General features: G+C 41.9%; 1 protein-coding gene across 2 annotated transcripts in view; it reads left to right on the top strand.

The window, feature by feature from the left end:
* Positions 1-23274, top strand: part of CDK15 (cyclin dependent kinase 15) — a 220531-nt gene that overhangs the window by 18940 nt on the left and 178317 nt on the right. Inside the window, exons 2-4 of one of the 2 annotated variants that reach the window (XM_063428701.1) lie at positions 8733-8764; positions 14925-15074; positions 17785-17882. In XM_063428701.1, coding sequence (XP_063284771.1) covers positions 8733-8764; positions 14925-15074; positions 17785-17882 — 280 coding nt within the window. Of the gene's footprint in view, positions 1-8732; positions 8765-13853; positions 13994-14924; positions 15075-17784; positions 17883-23274 lie in introns of those variants that run through there. The other variant, XM_063428700.1, reaches the window with a different exon arrangement.

Here is a 23274-nt window from a genome sequence, read left to right as displayed (position 1 = left end):
CGTCCATCCACCTGGGGGCCCCCCGGCCATGTGAGAGTGAGGTCCTTGCGAGGACCTCACAATCACATGGCCGGGTTAGCTGCCTGCTGCATTGCCAGCAGGGGGACTAACTGTAATGACAGTTAGTCCCCCTGCTGGCTGGAAATCAAATCAAATTAATTAAAATAAGTGTAAAACAAAATAATAATATACTTAGATCATATATATATATATATATTGGAAGGCATGGCCTGAAGTTGTGGGAGGGGCTATAGATCTACTTAAGGGACTCCCCACTTTCCACAGGGTCTAGACGAACAGCTGGGATACTCGCCGGCATCTTTTGCTTCCGGTTTCCTGTTGCGTCACGTCACTTCCGGTGAGACGCGGCACTTTCCTGACGTCACACCATGAGTATGCTACATGCCGGTCCACGGCTGACCTGCTCCACAACCGGCCCATACAACCTTCACCCCTACCTCCCCCCCCCCCCAGCTCGATGTAAAAAGGCTGAGAAACAGACCAGAGACAAAGGGTCGTCCAGTAGTGTACCTAGGCAAATCTCAAATTTGCAATAACTTCAATGAGGGCTCCTGCGGTTACAGCGCCTGCCGCTTATTACACGTATGCTCACATTGTTTCCGGGCACATGCGAAATCTATGTGCCCAAATAAAATGTTCCAGAAACCTTATTTGTCTCCAGTGAACGTTCCTGTACTTGAACATATGCTGTCCACTCACCCCTCCAAACACCTGGTGGAATTTTTATGCACAGGTCTCACCCAGGGTTTTCATACAGGGCTCATTACATGCCAACAGGGGTGTTAGAGTGTCACAATTTGCAATCAACCACTAATAACCCTACTGCAGTCACTACCTTGCTACAACTGGAAGTGGACCAGGGATTTGTCATCGGGCCTTTTTGTAACCCCCCCTTTTCCAGCTGGAGAACTAACCCTATCGGGCTGGCTTCCAGCAAAAATTCTGAGAAACTAAGGCTTATCATTGACCTATTCGCACCCCACTCTTCAGCCATCCCCAGCCTAAACTTATTGATTCCATCTGAAGAGTTTACTCCACTATTGACCACGCTATTGCAGCTATCAGATCAGCAGGGTTGGGGGCCTGGCTTAGCAAGACGGATATTGTCAATGCTTTTAAATTGTTACCTATACACCCCTCTTTGTGGCACCTGCATGGCATTAAGTGGCAAGACGCCTACTACTTTTTCACAAAACTCACTTTTGGGGCCAAGAGTAGTCCAAGGATTTTCGACACGTTCGCAGAAGCTTTGTGTTGGCTCCTCCTTAATACCTGCAGGTGCCCAAATGTGATACACTACTTAGATGATTTTCTGTTCATCGAAGCCAATGCCAATCCCCCATGTAGTCTAGACAAAGCTGTCAAGCTATTCACCTCACTTGGTGTCCCCTTGTCACCCACTAAAACCGAAGGACCAGACACAATCATAAACTTTCTGGGTATTCTGCTGGATTCATCAACAATGATGGCCAGCCTCCCTATAATAAAGATTGATCACATCCTACACGACATTAGCCACTACATGCACAGGGGGTCTTGCAACCGTAAAGAACTACAATCACTTTTGGGTTCACTAAATTTCGCCATGCGCATAATCCCCCAGGGCAGGGCTTTCATTTCCAGGCTACTCGCCCTGTTCCCCACCTTCGCCAACGACTATGCCCGCATATCCTTGGACTGTTTTGCAACCGCTGACCTCCAGATGTGGTACAAATTCCTCTCAGACTGGAATGGTAGGAGCATGTTCCTCCCACAGATTGATTCACGGTCACCTGTCATTTGGACAGACGCAGGATATTGTGGGATATGCGGCCATTTTCGGCACGGAATGGCTCTGGGGGACCTGGCCAACAGAAACACAGGGCATTGAGGGGTTTCACACTAACTCAGCCCTCTTTGAGGTATACCCGATAGTTGCTGCAGCTGTCACTTGGTGTAGGTTATGGGAAGGGCAGTCCGTACGCTGCTTCTCTGACAACCTGGCAATATGCCACATTATCAACAAGGGTCGCTCTTCCTCCTTGGCAATTATGAACTTCCTTAGGAAACTGACATGGCTGGCAGCTACCCATCACTTCCACATTGTATGCTCTCATGTTCCCGGCATATACACTACGACAGCTGACCAGCTATCTCGCTTTCAATTTCAGGCTTTCAGACTGTCCCTACCCTCGGCAGCTCATGTGGCAACCCCAGCGCCAACTTTCCAAGACCTTATCATGGAGTAGATGAAATAATTCAGCACAGCCACGCTCTCACTAAATTAGCTTTATCCACCAGCACTCAACACGCATATCACAGAGCTTTTCACTTGTACAAACGATTCATGTCTGACCATCACCTAGCCAACTGGTTTGAGGTTTCTTCACTGATAGCTTTTGCATCTTTTTGCCACCTTAAACTTAAATTCTCACATAACACTATTAAGCTTTACCTCACGGGGATACAACACCACATGTAGTGCTCCTTCCCTAACCACAAAGGGTTCTTAACCTCTTACCCCATCCGAACCCTACTGAAGGGCATAGCAAAAGCAGACGGCCCAGCTACACTCAAGAGATTGGCTATTGACATTGGAATGTTCAAATCCTTGTCCAACCTACTCGACCAGGCACCATTTGAACCCAATACGAACGCGGTTATAAAAACCGCCATATATCTAGCTTTTTATGGGTTTCTTAGAACACGAGAATTCACAATTAGTGGCCAACACCATAGCCAAGGGTGCCTCCTCACGTCGTATCTCACGAAACATACAGACTACTACATCCTGACCCTACCTAAGACTAAGACAAGTCAGATGGGGGAACTGGTTCACATGACCTACTACCCCACAGGGAATAATTGGTGCCCGGTGAAAGCACTGGACGTTTTCTTAGCCACAACACCGACACACCCCTCAAAACCCCTACTATTGATACACAATGCAATTCTCACCACGGCAAAATTCATGCTTTACGTCCGGATGCTTATCACCAGACTTGGTTTAAATCCTAGTAACTACTCGGGGCACTCCTTCAGAATCGGAGCGGTCTCTAGCCAAGACATACCAGCTCACGTTATTAAGACACTGGGTCCTATGGGCCGACCCCAAAATCCCAACAATCTCAACCATCATAAACAAAATCAAAGAAACAAGAAACCTGGACGAACTAACAGCACAGGTAAATGACACATACAGAGCGTTCCACCGCACCTGGGACCCTTGGGACATGAATCAGGCAAACCTACACGCGGACCCAGCGAGCTGAAGCAAATACCCCACACAGACCTTATCACAAGACGACCAACTCAAACACGTCAAAACCGCCGCCGAAGAAACAGACGCAAACCAGCCTGAAGGACTCGGCGAGCAGACACCCCTTCCTCATCTTACTCCCCTTCCCCCCTCCCACCCTCACCTCCCTACCTGGGACCCCGACCCCGCCGGCGCGGAAGGGGAGCAACCCCCCCCACTGAACCAACCCATGTAAGAAATCAACTACTACATACCCACGTCCCCCCCATCCCCCCCCCTTCACCGCCCCGCCCAAAAGCACACGAGGACCACCCCACGGACACTAGCCCCAAACAGGACATTCGCACACACAACCACCACGAACAGGGGCAACCAGGGGAAATAGTCCTCACAACCACAAAAGCACTACAAAGAACACTCACCTCCCACAGGCCGGCAGACCGCCGTACGCCTGCACAAATAAGCAAAACCACAAGTACTAGATACCTGAGAGCACCACCACACGGCACCCACGCAAAGGCGGGAACCATCCTCCAGAACTAACAGGAGATGGAATCCAAACAGGCAAGCAGGCTTGCCCTCCACTCCCCTCCTCCCACACCCCAGTCTCCCGAACGACTGCCAGCAGAAACCCCACAAGGGGATAAAACGAACACGGAGCTGGGTGGGAGAGCTGAGGGGAAAGGTGAGAAAGAGAACTAAACGAGTGGGGGGGCGGAGAAGACCCCACTAGGAACCCCTAACCCCAACCTTTCTATTCTGTACCCTATCCCCAACCATTAGAACTTGTGTTGTAACAATGGTTATGCATAGAGCAATACCCAAGAAACACCTCATAGAAAACATAGAAAACGCAACACACCAAACAGGCTTCAAACATATGAATGTCATAACCAAATGTTGTCATGTAATTTCTATGAACTCGATCACAAGACCCTATCTTACCTTCTGTATCCCAACCCTAACGATTACAAAACCTTGAAAATAAAGAATTTACAAAAAAAAAGACACTGGGTCGCTGGAAGTCCTCAGCTTATGCCACCTACATCCCACACCCAGTCCAAGAGATTAGGAGGGCTCTCATTAAGATGTCTACTTAATATGTAATATGTACTTATGTTTGCTGAATAAATGGTTACTTTGCTTTTCTCTTTTTGCCCACTTTATTTACCGGCCTACAGCATACATTGGTTTCGGCACACCTCAACCGACTATTTCCTTTTATTGTATTTCTCTTCACCAGAGTATTCCATATCATATGAGAATGCCCCGAACACAAATTGGAAGGCATGGCCTGAAGTTGTCGGAGGGGCTATAGACCTACTTAAGGGACTCCCCCCTTTCCCTCACTTACCTTCGTTGGTCTAGACGAACAGCCCCACCCTCCACTCCCATTAACTTTATTTTCTCTATGTAAGCCCACTTTATTTACCGGCCTACAGCATACATCGGTTTCGGCACAACTCAACCGACTATTTCCTTTTAGTGACCAAATGTTTGTGACCAAATGGCTACTAAAAAAGACTGGACATACCCCATTTGCAATACCTTGGGTTGTCTACTATTGCAAATGGTATGCCATTATGGGTGTAAATTTTATTCCTGGGCTACTATACAGTCCCAAAGGCAACGTAACCAATCTGGCGAATTTCAATTTCAAATGTAACGTGCTATATTTGACCCTGTAACTTCCCAAAACATCATAAAAACCTGTACATAGGGGGTACTGTTTTACACGTGGGACTTTGCTGAATACAAATATGTGTATTTTATTGCAGTAAAAGCAAACAGTATTATGACATTGACAGTTAAAATGTCATGTAGAACTAAACAAATAACACAATTTCTTTTTTCTCCCATTTGTTCATATTAAATTATGTTTCATAGCTAAATATTTGATATTAAATGGAAGCCATGTTTCCCCTGAATAAAATGATATATAATAAGGGGGGGTGCATTTAATATGAAAGAGGTGAATTACGGTTGGACAGACATATAGCGCAAATGCCAGGTTTTGTTTACGTTTTGGTTTGTTCACAACGTGTACATTTGGGTTAATCTAGAATTTATTATCTCTTGTTCTGTTAATAGTGTCCTAGGCCCTGCAGGAGCCTCCTGTGTGTGAGTAAAGTTCAATATACAGAGCAGGAGATTAAAATGTCTAAAGCACGTTAAAGTCTGATTGAAAATGAAACCATTTTTGTCAGATACAGTCAGGGGAGGTATAGCTAGGGCTGCATAAACAAAAACAAAAGTGATTTCATTCAGCCGAAATGGTGTTTAACCGGGTCTTTTGGGAGTATATGTGGAGGTTTTGGATAGATTTGTCTTTCCTTCCCCTTTTAAAGATGCAATGAACATTTTATATGCATGCCTAACAGCTATGGTTAGACAAACGGGATTTCTTTCCCCTTCATTCTGTATCACTAATGTATCCTGTTATACATGTCCCCTTTCTCGCTTAGCATATGACCTGGCTTTGGAGCCCTTGGCTGTAGCGATCAGGTCAAACCCCTTAATCTAATGCAACCTCAGGATATTCTATTTTGCCAACATCTATTCAAGTTTTAGGCTGATTTGCAGATGATCTCATAGTCGCTATGACTAACCCCCTCAGGTCCCTCCCAGCCCTACAACAAACACTATCTAAATTATGTGTCTTATCACAAAGTTAACTTATCTAAGTCTGCCAATAGCCCTACCAATAGGAATCCCGAAGGAAGAGGTATCCCACCTTCAGTCACTTTCCCAATATGAATGGATAGATAATTATTCAACTTACTTAGGCATAAGAATTCACAAATAGATTCTATAATTACACTTAACTTGGCAAGGATATGGTCCGGAATACATTCTGACTTGTTAAAATGGAGACGACTTGACCTGTCATGGCTGGTCAGAATACTTGAAAATAACAGTTTTGCCTAAAATTCTGTACTCGTTGCACTTTATTCCACTCAGAATACCAGGAGAGACAGATTCTTTCAATTTCTCCCCTTTTTAGCTGTTATATAAGATCATTCTACTATGGCATTTAGTGCAGCTGGATTGGCACACATCCAACAATCTCAATCTCAGTACTCATACAGTTACACTTGGTGGGGTTGCCCTAAAATAATACCACTCTGGAAATCGATCTTTAACCTTCTAGTTCATATTTTTACTATACATAGCCTCTGCAACCCCGAGATTCTACTGCTCCATGTGTTTCCAGATAACTTGAACCGGCCAACGCAACTACTTTGTTGTCATGTGTTTTTAGCTGCGAAACAGGCCTTAACACACAAGTGGCAATCCTGTATACCTAAAAATAGATAAAGTGTGCAGTATAGGATTTGTGAAACCAATCCAAAAGCTCTAAAACACCTTGGGTGGAATCCCCAAAAACCACAACCAAAAAATTATAAATTATAAATACATACGGTGGAGCTGTTGCGATCGATAAATGTTTACATCTATAATAAAAGCATAGGAAAAACAAAAATTGTGCAATATTGTTGGTACATAAATATGCGAAAATAAATATGATATTACTCACAAAACCAGAGCCAAACTCATGTGGCTCGCATGTGTAGCACAGAGGGACTATTACCAGGATGTCCCCATCCTTCTTCCCTTTAATTCCTTTTTGGTTGATGTGGGTGATGGGGAATGTTTAGGATTCTTTCCCAGGAATCCTCAGTATCTGGTTCTTTGTGGTGTAAATAACGGGAGGTAGTCTATGCTTCATCCAAAAGATCCTCTAGTAAATAACCCTGGAAGAGGAAGTTGTGTTTAGCTCAGTTGATTGAAGATCACCTACATCAACCAAGAATTAATTAAAGGGAAGAAGGGTGGGGACATCCTGGTAATGGTGCCTATATGCTACACATGCGAGCCACATGAGTTTGGCTCTGCTTTTGTGAGTAATATCATATTCATTATTGAATGTTTATGTTCCGACAGTATTGCACTATTTTCGTTTTTTCCTATGGTTTTATTATAAATGTGAACATTTATTGATCTCATCAGCTCCACCTTATGTATGTATAATCCTGTATACCTACATTACCCGATATAATCACCTTTCTAAATCATAAAAGGACCCATTCGGCAGAAGAAATAACCGAATCCTATTATAAGAAGTGGGCGACTTCTGTAATGACCTCCAAAATTGAAAACTGTCTTAACGCCTGACACCAACTGACATGGCAGGGCTTGGGATCCTGGTCTGGGAGTAGGGTGGTGGTGGGCGGGAGGGTTTTTTCCTTAGAGTGACTTTTTATGCTCTTTTCTTTTCCCTCTTTTGCTTGTTTTTCTTGATTATTTCCTCTGCTTCTCACACTGACTACTTTGTGATCTCCATCTTACATAGTTACATAGTTCTCAAGGTTGAAAAAAGAATAAAGTCCATCAAGTTCTTCTGCACATTTTCTAGTTCTGCAATGTCCTTCTTTAAAACTGGTGCCCAAAATTGCACCGCATATTCAATGTGGGGGCCTTACCATGGATTGTAAAGAGACAAAACTATATTTGGATTACATGAATCACAACCCCTTTTTATCCGCAAAAGTTCCTTACTCCAATTCCAAAAATTGGACTTTGCATTTATCTGTATCGAATCTCATCTGCCACTTGCATGTCCAGTCCCCCAATTTATCCAAATCCCTCTGTAGAGAACTTATATCATGTTGAGACTGTATTTTCTTACCTTGTTTTGTGTCAACTGCAAACACAGACAAATTACTTTTAATGTTCACTTCAAGATCATTTGTAAATAGATTGAAGAGAAGTGGACCCAGGACAGAACATGTCCATTTACAACTACTCTCTGTACTCTGTTCAAACTCTGTGAAACAGCAGGAAGCGCCTCTAGTGGCTGTGTGGAAAAACTACACTGCTCTATTCACAGCAGTAAATGCTTTATTAGCATATATTGGAGTTGGAAAAGGGGTTCTGTCACTACTAGACCTGTCAAATTCTTTGTCCCTTCAAGTGGGAAATCGATGTGTAGGTGTAGAAGAGGGCAGCATAGTGATGCAAATAGCATCACTGGCAGACCCACCCAGGAATAATTGACAGACAGCCTGATATGAATGCAACCAAGTCTACCTGTCAATCCCACAGGTCAGCTCACTGAGTGCAGGACATGTAGTGAGCACCTTTTCAGTGAGCTCTGCAGGGTCCTAGAGCCCATAGTGTGAACGTGCCTAATCATGTGCTCGCGCTACACTTTTTGGGAACAAAGCCGGGACAGCAGGACAGAACCCAAAAATCTGAATTGTTCCACTTAAATCAGAAATGTTATGAGGCATGCACTACTAGTTAAATGGTGGTTGTCTTTCCATTAGACTACCTCTGGAATTTAGGAATACATTTTTACAAAATTGCAGATTTTTCTCAAATGTGAATATCTGAATCCACATTTTAGGACAAGTGCTTTATATATATAACATTTTAATATTAATAAACTTTTCATATTTTTGTCTTCTAGGTCTGAAACAAAAACATACAGGTTACGAAGAGGTAAGAATGAAAAAGCAATAGTAATAAATATATATATATATATATATATATATATATATATATATATGTATTTTAGATTCCCCCCCCCCCCAAATCACTTTTTTGAGGCGTGTAAATAAACACTAAATGAGTAACACTTATTGCATTATAACAATGTGTTACAGCATACTGCTGATAAGAAAGAAAGAAATGATGATAAAAAAACAGAACCTTGGTTTCAAGATTTTGATCACTATCACTTCAGTTGACCGTTTAAAAGGAAGAGAATTTGCAACATAATTTGTGATGAATGTAATATATAATCCCAAACTACTGCTTATCAGATAGGTAAGCCAAAAAGTACCAAAGTTAAAACATTTGCAACTCATGGCTTGCCAAAATCTTGAGCCCTAGCTTTAGAACTATAGTTCACATGATCCTTTGCCAACGTATTGTTAGATTGTAGCCCTAAAAAAGCAGGTTGGATGTATTCATTTTGGCAGCCTTATTAAACTTAAAAGAGAAGTATATTTGAATGCTTTGTTTGTCATTACTGCTGCAGCTTTCTAAACGGCCTTTTATAGTATTCAAATGTTTTTAAAAAACAGGAACAGCATCTTTATATATATATATATATATATATATATATATAAATATATAGCAAAATCCAAATAGGTTATGGTGGGAAATTGTGATTGAAAACCCCTTCCACCTGAAGTCTGTGGATAATTAATACAATGTTAAACAAAAATCTGCACACCAGTCAAGCCGTAAGACTTGCTTTTCCCACAGAAATCGCTGCAGATTTGGGATTTCTGTGGGAAAAGCCTTATGGCTTGACTGGTGTGCAGATTTTTGTTTAACATTGTATTAACTATAAATATATATATGTGTATATATACCTAGTAGAGAGCACTCTGGCGTCTTGATAAAGTAAATTCAAACTGCTGCTTTATTAAGCAAACACAGTGATAAACACAATAGTCGACGTTTCAGTCTATGCAGACTTTTTTCAAAATATATATATATATATATGTAAAAAACAGATAAAATGTGTATCGTGTAATACCGTTTTTATTAGACTAACAGTTCTGAACAATATATATATATATATATATATATATTACGAGAAATATATATATATATATATATATATATATATATATGATTTTAACACCACTCAAATATTCCTAAAGTTATTAATTTAGAGAACAGATCTAGCCTGGTTTATGGTTTTCAATGTTTATTACGATTCTTTTGATAATATGTTTATTATTGCCAGGATTGTTGTCTAATGTGTGTATTGTAGTATGGTTTTATTGTCATACATTTTCACACTTTTATTATTGGATTCACCCAGAATCATTAGAACCATAAGATTAATTTCATTAGATTCACCCAGAATTTACTGTGGAGTTTTAGTATTTGAACAAGGCTAGAGGTATATCCTGGATGGATTGATTTGTTTGAATGTGGATTAAAGGGTATTTGATTCAGAAAAACTGGCCAAAACAAATTTCTGCACAAGTCTAATAAACACCATGCATAACATAATGTAACCTAATCTGGTGGTTTACAACCAAAGGCATATATCAATGACATACATGCTTTTTTTTATCCTTCATCAGTGGATTATAAATGTCACATTTACTTGCAGCCTTACAAGCCTCCTTTAAAAAAAATATATATATAAGAGAGAACTGATACAGTGACATAAGGGACCTCCACCTAATAGTACAACGGACTTACACATAAAATGAATTGGATCCGGAGGCTTATGTTCATACGGATTCTCCAGATACACTAGGAAAGCTCTTAGCGTGTGTCAATGTGTAGTAATCTTTGTCTCTGTCTGTATATGTAAAAGTGACAGGCACTAGAGGCATTTTAAGCCTGCAATGTAAACATTGCATTTCCTGCATGAGGGAGCATTGGAACCACTTCATTGAGATAATGTAGTCTGGGTGCCTATAGTGTCCCTTTAAGAGTCCTTGTCTGAAGCATGTGTAAAGCTGGCCTGGCTGATGTTGGTTAATGTTGGCTGTTCTGTCCTCTCTCGGTTTATATTTTAATTCAGATGGCTGTAGGGCAGCAGTGATTCTTGGTAAGAAGCTCTTTCCTACAGAGACATGGAACCATGCAGGCAGGGCTAGCTGGTATGACATGAAGGCACCAGTGCAGCAAGAAATTAAGTAAGCAGAAAGAAAGACAGGGAAACTGAAACAATAAGGGGGCTTGGAGAAACAAGGTGGGGGAAAGGCAATATTAGTATGGGGGCACTGAAATAGTAAACTGTCTGAGAGGACAAGGAGTGAGAAAGGGAGTATGTGCTGAGAGACATACAATCGAGTAAATAAAGAGGGCCAACACTAACAGAGTGACATTACATTGAAAGAGAGTGCAGATGTTGACATAGAAAAAGACAGACAGAGCTAACACAGAAAGAGATAAAGAACTTGACCTAATAAGGGACAGAGGGACCTTGTACACACTTTACATACGTCACACTCACTACCACACTGACATAATGTATTAACCCCTTAGTGACCAGACCGTTTTTAAATCTTCTTACCGTTAAGGACCAGGGCTGTTTTTACATTTCTGCTGTGTTTGTGTTTAGCTGTAATTTTCCACTTACTCATTTACTGTACCCACACATATTATATACAGTTTTTCTCGCCATTAAATGGACTTTCTAAAGATTCCATTATTTTCATCATATCATATAATTTACTATAAAAAAATTATAAAATATGATGAATTTTTTTTAAAAAACACACTTCTTCTAACTATAACCCCCAAAATCTGTTACGCATCTACAACCACCAAAAAACACCCTTGCTAAATAGTTTGTAAATTTTGTCTTGAGTTTAGAAATACCAAATGTTAACATGTTCTTAGCTTTTTTTTGCAAGTTATAGGGCAATAGATACAAGTAGCACTTTCCTTCGAGGCACTCAGCACACAGACAGAGCATCGGAAGCCTGTCCGATGGCTTCTGATGCTCTGCTACACTGCCGGGCACCATGTGGGGCAACCCGAAAGAGATCGCTCCTGGTATGCCTCGACATCGATGCATCTCTGCAATAACCTTAGAGCGGCTTAGAAGTGATTGGACATACTAGATACGTATGTGGTCCTTAAGAGTTTAAAGGGACACTCTAAGCAACAAAACAATTTTAGCTTACTGAAGCAGCATTGGTGTATAGATCATGCCCCTGCAGTCTCCCTGCTCAATTCTCTGCCATTTAGGAGTGAAATCACTTTGTTTATGTATCTTTAGCCACACCTCCCCTGGCTATTACTGACACAGCCTGCATGAAAAAAATAGTTGAATTTTCAATCATAGATTTTTATCTCCTACTCTGTTAATTGGATTTTAAAAGGACACTATATGACAATGTTTTCATTACAATTTTAAATGCCTCTTGTGGCTGTCACTCTGAAAGCCTGAGCTGAGATCATCAAGCTTTATCCAGCCAGAAAAAGATCGACAAGGCATGGGATAAAAGGTAAGTAATACATTTTTAACCCATGTGGGGGGAGGGGTGGTCATCTAAATGGTGACTAGGATACTATAGAGGTAGAAATGCACACTTGTATTCCTAACACAGTTGTGATCATTTAAAGGGTCACTTTAGACACCCAGACAACTTCCGCTCATTGAAGTGGTCTGGGTGCACTGTCCCTGTCAGTTTAACCCTGCAATTGTAATTATTAATATTAAGAAACTGCAATAATTACCTTGTAGGGTTAACTCCACCTCTAGTGTCTGTCTACCAGACAGTCACCAGAGGCACTTCCGGGTCATTAGGCGACTTTTGGTTGCCTAACTGGCGCAGGACATCCTCATGCTATGCATCAGTATATCTTAATGCGATTGTTACTCTTGCTGGGCATGTGCGTTAGGTCCCTGCCGTCGGCCAATGTTGGGAGAGAAGGAGCGAAGGTGGAGCCTGAACTTGCGCCGAGGGACATCAGCGCTGGATTCAGGTAAGTGACAACAGGGTTTTTAACTCTTTCTGCAGAGTGGGGCGTTTGAAGGACTGTGTGTGAGCGAGAGGGGCACAAGGCTAGAAATACAATTTTGGATTCCTAGCCTATAGTTTGCCTTTAATCACACATTAAGGACTTTTACGGGCTATTAACAGAGCAGGAGATAAGAAATTCTAAATTAAATAGACTGTGCAATAAAGGAAGTTTAAACATTAGATCTCAATTTACAGGAAATGTGTAAAGACACAATAATATAATGCACTCTCAGATAACCAATAATGAGATACAAACAGGGCACTGATACAAGTTTCAAATTAGCTTAAAATGTAGGATTATCAGCTGTCATTTGATATTTGCGTCACAACGCACGCACGTTAGCATCAATTATTGGGGTAGAGAATTCTGATCTATATGAGGCCTCACTTTGGCAGCGGCCGACTTCTGTCAGAATGCCAGAGTAAAGCGCAGCTTGAGGATATGGGAGTGAGTGCAGCAACTCTGACATGTGAACGAGCCGAGCCAAAACGTGCTGCACCGGAGCGCACCCAGCGTGCACCATGACAACCAGACAGTGGCAGACCCGCTTTAACTCCTAAATGGCAGAAAACAGAGGGGTCAGACTATTGAGGCATGATCTATACATTAAAACTGCTTCATTAAGCTATAATTGTTCTAGTGCTAATAGTGTCCCTTTAAATATCCTTTATGAAAACTGTCTTCTTTTTCATACAAACATATATGCAAATTATATATATTCTTTCTTACCATACCATTTAAATGGTAGGTTGCATTGTAATGTTACAAAGGGGAAAGAGCCTGTTTAAAAAGGATTGTTTATTAATAAATAAATGGGCATGGGAATTATTATATCTAATGGAATTTAATCTTTTTTTGAGAGCATTTAGTTCTAATTCCATATGACTCCCATAGCATAAAGGGATTTATTTAGCAGTAGCTGAGTTAATTGACGTGCCACTAAAGCAGTGTATTTGTAAACCTGGGTAATGTGGGAAGGCAGTTTGAGTCATGGGGCTGCTTGCTGGAAGCTGGGTGTCATGTGAGTCATATGAACAGAGATTTTGCATAGTAGAATCAGTGAAAGAATGTGATGCAGTAGAAGCATTGGAGGTAATGATGGGTGAGGTTCTGTGTATAAGTGCTGTATGTGGCAGCTGTTGTTGTGGCTCTGGAAGAGTGGTGTCTGCGTGCCATCCAGAAACAACAACTGGATCCGAGGAGACCATTACACCAGAGGTACTTAAAATTGGCTGTAGGCCCTACACAAGTAGGAGTCACAATATTCCCCTTAACACATTTCTTTCCAGTCGATATAGCTGCACACCTTAGAACTACAACTCCCTAAAATGATGCTTTGCATGCCTTTAAAATACCTTTAGAATGACAGCATGGAAGCTGTAGTTTTAAAACATCCAGGGATCTACCTTTTGGGCATCTCTGTTATAGAGCATTGATGACTAACCATGATATAATCCCGGGATTTTTAATATTCTGTTTACCAATCCCTAGTTTTAACAAATATGTATTTATGAGATGTGAAAAATCAAATAATATGTAAAAAACCTCTGTCCTTTACACCTGGCAGTCAGCATAGAGAACGCAATACAGAGAAGAGGAGAAAATAAATAGAAATGTTTCTATATCTCCTCTTCATTTGTAATGTGTGCACTGTCTTGCCTTGTCTGAACTGGATTATGATATAATTTGCTAAACCTTTACTCGAAATTTAAAGTAAAATTGAACATCTGATGGAAAAAACACAAATGATGGGTGATGTTTTATTTAATGGTGTAAATTCCAGAGATGTGACGTTTCCATTTTAAGGGTGCCTGGTAACTCAGAAACATCTAGTTATCACCATAGATTATGAGCTGCTTCCTCCTACCCTTCACATATTATTGGTTTAAACATGTGCATAATTTTTACGTTGTCATTGGCCATTGTACAGAACTAGAATGTGTTGGTGCTTTAAATGCAGCCAGATAATATATTACTCTGCCTAATCTACAGTTATTTTTTGTGCTTAGATATCTAAGATAATACTATTTATAGTATTCTTATTTTTTTATCCTTTGTCTGTTGTTTAACTGATTATATTTACGATCATGATACATTTTCTGTAAATCTACCACCCTCAGTTTGATGTTGCAGATCTTTTACTTTATAGCTTACGAATTTCAACGATGTCCCATGTGCTGTACGAACACTTCCCCCACAGTGGTACCACACAGTCCAGGTCAGGAGGATAAGGTCATTAAGAGCTCGGAGTAATAGTGACCCACTCCAGGGGAAGAATTTAGGTCAAGGACTGCAGTGGGTGAGTGTTGGTTAATAAAATGTTGATATTTATAACTAATCGATTTTAAAATGGAAGCCCTTTCCTTCAAAGGAAACAAATGAAACTGTTACCCTATCTGTCTATGTTCATAAGGAGACATACCTTTACACATACAGAATATATAGTATTCAATAAAATAACATTTAAAATGGTATGTTTATGCTATTCCACTTATGTTAATTATTTTATTCCTTTCCTTTACCTTCCGTTTTTCTAAAACCTTACCCTAACGTTACCCATGTTATCGTCACGATAGTAATGCTGTGCTCTTAAAAATAAACCAATATTTCAGTGCCCATACAATGACAATCAGCTGCGATTACTTCTCTGAATCTTACATTGAATCTTTTTAGAATTTAGAACACCTGTCGGGAAAAAGATAAAATTCCTCCCACATACACATTATATCTTGTCATAATGTGTTTGTGTCTCAAGTATAAAGAAAATCTAATTTCTAGTGGTATGTTACCTCCATCCCTGCCTGTTCCCTTTTTGGGAGTCATTAAAGAAACGCTCCTTGCACCAAAATCAGCTCGCTGTACTCTTATGGTGCCAGGAGTGCCCTGTTCCAAATATGTTTTATGACAAAACTCCATTGGTGGAATCCTACGTAGTAAAATAGGTATATCTTAATTCTTAAAGAGGCAGACGAGGCATCATATTAACAACATGGCAATATAGTGGTTATGGTGCCATTAGGCTGTGAACTATGTCCTTCATTCGTGATAAAACCGTCTTCAAGCGTTTTGGCAGAAACAGGGTCCCACAAGACACCTGACCTCCTGCTCAACTATTGCCAAAGCAGAAGTTGAAATGCCACATTAGCAATATTAATTTCATCCATATTTTGATGCCATTCATTGGCTGAATGCGTTAGCTTACCGAAGGAACTGCCTATTGTCAGCATAACCACTATATTTATGGTGACCAGATGGATCCTTAAGGGTGAAACTTTATGTGGTAGGATTAATGTGTCAAATCATTTTTTTATTAAAGGTTTACTCCAAGCACCATGACCACTTCAGTGCATGGAATATGTATGGGCAGTGTTTCACTGTGAAATGCTGCACATACAGAGATAGACAACTTTGCTGCCGGTAGTGGAGCTCCACCTCCAGCAGCTTCATTAGCCAGCCACTTGCTGGCAACAGATCCGCTCACTCCCTGTGCCTCCCCTCAGCCTGTCTTCCTGGATGCCCCATCCCATGCATTGGGGGTGTGTTGTCACTGGAGGTGGATTGGCGGGCAGGAAGAACTTGGCCTCGATGTGGGATCGCAGCTAAGCTTCCTATATTTCTTTATATAGAAATTTATATACCATTGTTATAACACTTATATAATATTGTAGTAACCCTTTAATTTTCATTAAAAAAACACATATTTTTGACATAAGAAAGTATGACCTTAGTAGTATTTCTGGGTTAGATTGCCAGTAAAAATAGAAAGAATTGACTCCTGTCAACAAAAGTTTTGTAAAATTCAGGAATCTGTGTGAATAAACAAACTATTTGTTTTATGTGAATAATGCATAAAAACAGATCAGTATTTCTTTAATTGACTATTGTTTTCCTTTAATTTTTAAATTTTGTATTCTTTATTTTAGTAATGCATGTTGTAAATCAGAGACTTGAGCAGACACAAGAATGTCAATAATACGGTGTAAAATTTTCCTGAGGCAGAGAGTTGTCCTAACAAACTGCACTTTTTCTTTTTTGGTATATCTATCAAGAGTGATATTCTAGAAGTCAATTTGTAAGTAAATAAAATAATGCAAGAATTAACTTTGGTGAATTCCTAGGCTGAGTTTTACATGCTATATATGGGGTTGAGAGTGAAATCTGAACAGTGAGTGGTATATACTAGATACCAATCTGAAATGATGCTCATTATAAGGTGAGAACTAGGTGTGATAAGATAAAGCATGTAGGACCACTTAAAATTGAATGGAGTTAGTCCTACAAGATAATTGCCTTTACTAGAAGGTGCTGTATATTAAAGAGTATTGTGGGCTGCTCATGAGTGAAGATTACCCCTAACTACCCGGAGGGGGGGGGGGGGGTGAGGGGGGGGGGAGGGGTACTTCGTGTTGCTTAAAGTCACATGAGTTGCAAGATTGGGCCAGGGCTGTAGGCCACATATTTTCCTTTAATTCTTTAACATATAATAACAAAGTAACAATTGTATATGAGGAGATGCTGATTGGCCAGGGCTGTGTTTGAATCATGCTGGCTCTTCCCCTGATCTGCCTCCTTGTCAGTCTTTGCCAATCCTATGGAGAAGCATTGTGATTGGACCAGGCCACCACTTCTGATGATGTCAGCAGACAGCTTGTTTTTCTGAGGCAAACAGCATGCAGAGCTACAGCTTAAGGCTTGAATACAATTAAGATTTTTGCTATATTTATGAAGGCATGAGGGGCCCAGGGGGGGCTAGATGATGGTTTTAACACCATAGGGTCAGGAATACATGTTTGTGTTACTGACCCTATAGTGTTCCTTTAAATGCACAGTGCACATGGTGGGTGTAAATGAAATGTTGTGCTTGGTATATGTTGAAATATGTAGACAGGTAGAATGCATAGAACTCATACTGGAATTTAAGAAGATATCTGTCCGTTTGCACAACAAAGATACATCATTCTTATCTATTCTAAGATCGATCACATTAGAATGTATCTATCTCATTACAGCAGAGAAAGGGACTGCCCTTCGGCACAGCATCCTCTTACCTAAACCTTGAAAAATTGGGAGAAGGTTCCTATGCAACAGTTTATAAGGGAATTAGCAGGTAGGCAACTTTTTTCTTTTTCTTCTCTTTTAGATCATGGAATTTTATAAAACTGAAGAGTTCTGTGTATACTGATAGTAGTTTTGGTATTTTTCCTACAAGTTTAGAGACTACCTCCACCCATCAGACGTGATAAGCAAAATTGTTATTTGGGGATAAACTTTGTTTCCCATAAACCCTAATGGACTGGAGTTTATGAGATAAGGTTAGACCCACATTAGACCAGATTAGAGGCTTTTCAACACTTTTTAAGTTTTACCCTTTTGTCATTTAAAGTTATCAGTTTGACAAATCAACCTGCACTCAAGTAATCATCTAATGAAACTTTGCATTGTTAGGAGACGGACACTGGATTTAAAGTGTAATATAAAAGCCAAGGAATATATCATGTCTAATACTTAGGTTGTACTTTTTCTTTATACACAAAGAACAGGTGGAGCTTACAAATATATATACGTCCCTCTGTTTAGATCTACAAAAAAACAGAGAAGGAACACAAATAGTGCAGATAAATCTTACAAATCAGTAAATATTCTGTGTATAGTACACACACAAGGGTAGAGCCATAATGATACCTGGCTCTGGTTTGAAGCACCTCAGGATCCTTAGGGAGATCCACACCCCTCTTTTATGATGGTAACGGATACACACTCTGTGTTGGAGAAGTAGGATAATTCCACTCAGGTTCCAAGATAAACATGTATTTAGTATTAAAACATATAAAGAAAAATATAACGATGGATAGAGATATATAAGTCCTTTTGGCTAGTCCAATAACCAAAACGAGTTTCACCTAAAACAGGCTTCCTCAATTGGTGTATGATTGTGTCCCAGCATCTGCAGCATCTTTTATATATCCCAAATTGGATTTTCCCATTGATTTTTTCCGTCCTTTGAAACGCAAACGTGCGTTCCATTTACCCGTCACGTGATACTGTGTCCCTCTTCTATGACATCATTCTTTTTCTTTCGTTGTTTGTAATTTTTGCTTTTTCGTCTCTCTACAAGCACAACACAATCCACAACCCAAAAAAACTTTTTCTTAAATGACTTTTGTTTCAAGACTTTTTCACGACTTTTTACTAAAATGTTTTTTTTTTGTATTTTTGCATCCTCTAAAAGTTAATGTTGGTTAAGTTATTTTGGTAAAAATTTTTTTGCATAAAGTTAAGCAAAAGCATGTTTTATTATAATGCATTTGTATCAGATTTCTTTATACTGTTTTATATAGAGATATAATAGCATCCAGCACTTTCTCTCCCTGTACCTGACACCTGGGAACTCTTTGGAACGCATTTGTGTTCCATTTAGAGGTTCCGGGTGGAAGTGGGGAGGGGAGAGCGTGGGTGCTTTCTAAGAGGTCCATAAAAGACTCCTGTATACACTTGCACTATGCAGTTTGACGTGAGTAAATGGACCGCAAGATGCGTTCCAAAAGAATAATGTCATAGAAGAGGGACGCAGCATCACATGACGGAACTCACGTTTGCATTCCAAAGGACGGAAAAAAAAAAACAGGAAAATCCAATTTGGGATATATAAAAGACACTGTAGATGCTGGGACACGATCATACACCAATTGAGGAAGCCTGTATAGGGCGAAATCCGTTTTGGTTATTATTATTATGTTATTTGTATAGCGCCATTAAATTCTGCAGCGCTTTACAATGGGTGGACGAACAGACATGTAGTAGTAACCAGACAAGTTGGACACACAGGAACAGGGGGGTTGAGGGCCCTGCTCAATAAGCTTACATGCTAGAGGTAGTGGGGTAAAATTACACAAAAAGGTAAGGATAGTATTAGACTAGTGACAGTTGCAGAAGAGGAATCAGTCGGGATCTATTAACTGTTTAATTGATACGCTTTTATGAAGAAGTGGGTTTTTAACGATTTTTTTGAAGGAGTGGAGACTGGGTGAGCATCTAACGGAGGAGGGAAGCGAGTTCTATAGGAATGGTGCAGCCCTCGAGAAATCTTGAAGGCGAGCATCAGAGGTGGGAGTACGGACAGAAGATAGACGTAAGTCTTCAGCAGATCGTGAGGGCCTAGACGGGACATACTTGTGTATAAGGGAGGATAGATAGGTGGGAGCAGCATTATGTAGCGTTTTGAAAGCAAGAACCAGAATTTTAAATTGAGCTCTATATTTTATAGGAAGCCAATGTAGGGACTGACAGAAGGGTGAGGCATGGTAGGTGCGGGCGGACAGGAAGATGAGCCTCGCCGCCGCATTCATTATGGACTGTAATGGCGCACGTAAGCCTACTGAGAAGCGGATTACAGTAGTCAAGACGAGAAAGGACAGTGGAATGGACAAACACCTTAGTTGCATCTGACGTTAAGTAGGGGCGGATGCGCGCAATGTTTTTGAGATGGAAATTACAGAACAGATGATAGACTGAGCATGAGGCTTGAAGGAGAGGTCTGAGTCAAAGAGAACACCTAGGCAGCGAGCCTGCGTAGTGGAGCTGATGGTAGCACAGTTACTTGGAGGGAGACAGACACAGGAGTAGCAACACTTGAGGGAGGTGTCAGGATCCCGCGGGCGGCTGCGAGGGGAGGCTGCAGTCCGCTCGCAGCACTCACCCTCCAGCCGTCCGCGGTCCCCTTCTCCTCGTGCGCTCGGCGAGCGGCATCCTCCCAGCCTCGGATGCCGCCTGCATCTTCCTCTTCGTCCCCCAGCGGCAGCATGCATGACGCTGCAAGCTGGGAGACCGCCCAGTTTTGTAAACGCCGGGGTCAGCCACCTGACCCGGCGTTAAAGGCACAGTGCCTCAATCATAGTGGGAGGTATAAATATCTCCCACGTGTGATTGTTAACTCTGATTGGAAATTATCCAATCAGAGTTAAGCAATGGGTTTAAATACTTACCTTTCCTGTCTCTTTCTGCCCTGTTGTGGTCTTTGCTTTTTAGTATTGCTGTTCTACTTGTGGTTCTCTCTGGTTTACGTACTCTCTGGCTTGTTTATCCGACCTTGTGACTTTCTCCTACCCTTTGACCTCGGCTTGTCTCTCGTTATTCTGTCTTCTGGTTCCCCTTACTCAGCTTGTCTCCTGACTATTCTTTGTGTGCTTAGCCTGGTCACTCTAAGGTCCGGTACTGCACCTTTTATGTGTGTATGTTAGCGTGTTTTGGTTCCCAGAATCGTGACAGGAGGAAAGACCAGAATTTCAGTTTTGGTCAAGTTTAGTTTAAGGAAGTGGGCAGCCATCCAGTTAGAAATAGCAGAGAGGCAGTCCGAGACACTAGTCAAGAGGGACGGGGAGAGATCAGGAGAGGACAGGTAGATTTGCGTGTCATCTGCATAGAAATTATATTGGAAGCCAAAGGAGCTAATGAGTTTACCAAGGGAGGCAGTATAGATGGAGAATAGTAGGGGATCAAGGACTGAACCTTGGGGGACACCAACAGAGAGGAGTTGGGGAGAAGAAGCAGAGCCAGAGAAAGAAACACCGAAAGAGCGCTGAGAGAGGTAGGAGAAGCACCAGGAGAGAGCACTATCTTGTAGACCGATATTGCGGAGGATGAGAAGAAGCTGTTGATGATCAACAGTGTCAAAAGCCGCAGACAGGTCAAGGAGAATTAGGATAGAGTAGTGACCACGAGATTTTGCAGCGAGTAGATCATTGGATACTTTGGTCAGTGCCATTTCCACAGAGTGCTTAGCGTGGAAACCAGACTGAAGCGGGTCTTGCAGAGAGTTGGACTCGAGGAAGTCAATCTCGCATACACAATTCTTTCAAGGATCTTGGATGCAAAAGGCAGTAGCGAGATATGACGATAGTTGGATGGGGAGTTAGGGTCAAGATTGGGCTTCTTTAGAATTGGGGTTACAGTTGCATGTTTAAAGGATGATGGAAATATCCCAGAGGAGAGAGAGAGAATTTTAGTGAGAGGTGGAGAAAGAGAAGACGACTATCCATCGTTATATTATAAGACTATATAAGACTATTGGACTATCCATCGTTATATTTTTCTTTATATGTTTTAATACTAAATAGATTTATATCTTGGAACCTGAGAGGAATTTCCCTACTTCTCCAAGTTTGTATATGTTACCATCATAAAATAGGCAGGCCCGTTGCTAACAGACAGGCAAAACAAGCAATTGCTTGGGGCCCCGAGCTGGCCCGGGGCCCCAAGCAGAGCCGGTGCTTGTTTTGCTTCCTTTAAGGCTGCAGCCGCCTGAGCGCTCTATAGAGAGCCTCAGGCGGCTGCAGCACTCCTGGTTACCTCTCCTCCTCTACCTCCTGCCTGTCACTCAGTCCGGCCGGGTACCGCGCGGTACAGGAACAGGGGATTCAGTTTCCTGTTCCCGGCCGGACTGACATGAAGTGTACACTGAGTGCTTACTTCCTTTTAGTCCGGCCGCGGCCGGGAACAGGAAACTGTCTGAATCTCCTGACCTGTACCACGCGGTCCCCGGCCGCACTGAGTGACAGCCAGGACTGGAGGTAGAGAGCGAGGAGCTCGGCCATGCTACAGGGTCCAGGGAAGGGAGGAGGACTGAATTACCTAAGGTAGGGTAGGGTCGGAGTAAAAAACAAAAAAAAAACAGGAGGGGGAGAGTAAGTAGGACACAGGGAGGGGGAGGGGGAAGTAAGAAGGACACGGGGAGAGGGGACTAAGAAGAACATGGGGTAGTGGAATAAGAAGGGGGGGGGAAGTAAGAAGGACATGGGGTGGAGCAATAAGAAGGACACAGGGAGGGGGGAGTAAGAAGGACAGGGGGAGGGGGGACTAAGAAGGACATGGGGTAGTGGAATAACATAAGAAGGGGGGAGTAAGACAGACATGGGGTGGGGGAATAAGAAGGACACAGGGAGGGGGAGGGGGGACTAAGAAGGACATGGGGTAGTGGAATAAGAAGGGAGGGGGAGTAAGAAGCACACGGGGAGGGGAATAAGAAGGACACAGGGAGGGGGGGAGTAAGAAGGAGGGGGAGTAAGAAGGACAGGGGGAGAGGACTAACAAGGACATGGGGTAGTGGAATAACATAAGAAGGGAGGGGGGAGTAAGAAGGACATGGGGTGGGGGAATAAGAAGGACACAGGGAGGGGGAGTAAGAAGGAGGGGGAGTACGAAGGACAGGGGGAGGGGGGACTAAGAAGGACATGGGGTAGTGGAATAACATAATAAGGGAGGGGGGGAGTAAGAAGGACATGGGGTGGGGGAATAAGAAGGACACAGGGAGGGGAGGGGGGGACTAAGAAGGACATGGGGTAGTGGAATAAGAAGGGAGGGGGAGTAAGAAGCACACGGGGAGGGGAATAAGAAGGACACAGGCTTTGCGTGCGTAAGGTGGGGAGGGCGTGGAGGGGGGGGGGGGCCTCCATGTCTATTTTGCTTGGGGCCCCCAAATTCCTTCAAACGGCCCTGAAAATAGG

Source organism: Pelobates fuscus, chromosome 8, assembly GCF_036172605.1.
Source record: "Pelobates fuscus isolate aPelFus1 chromosome 8, aPelFus1.pri, whole genome shotgun sequence".
NCBI classification, from domain to species: Eukaryota; Metazoa; Chordata; class Amphibia; order Anura; family Pelobatidae; genus Pelobates; species Pelobates fuscus.
This window is presented reverse-complemented; position numbering and strand designations above follow the sequence as displayed.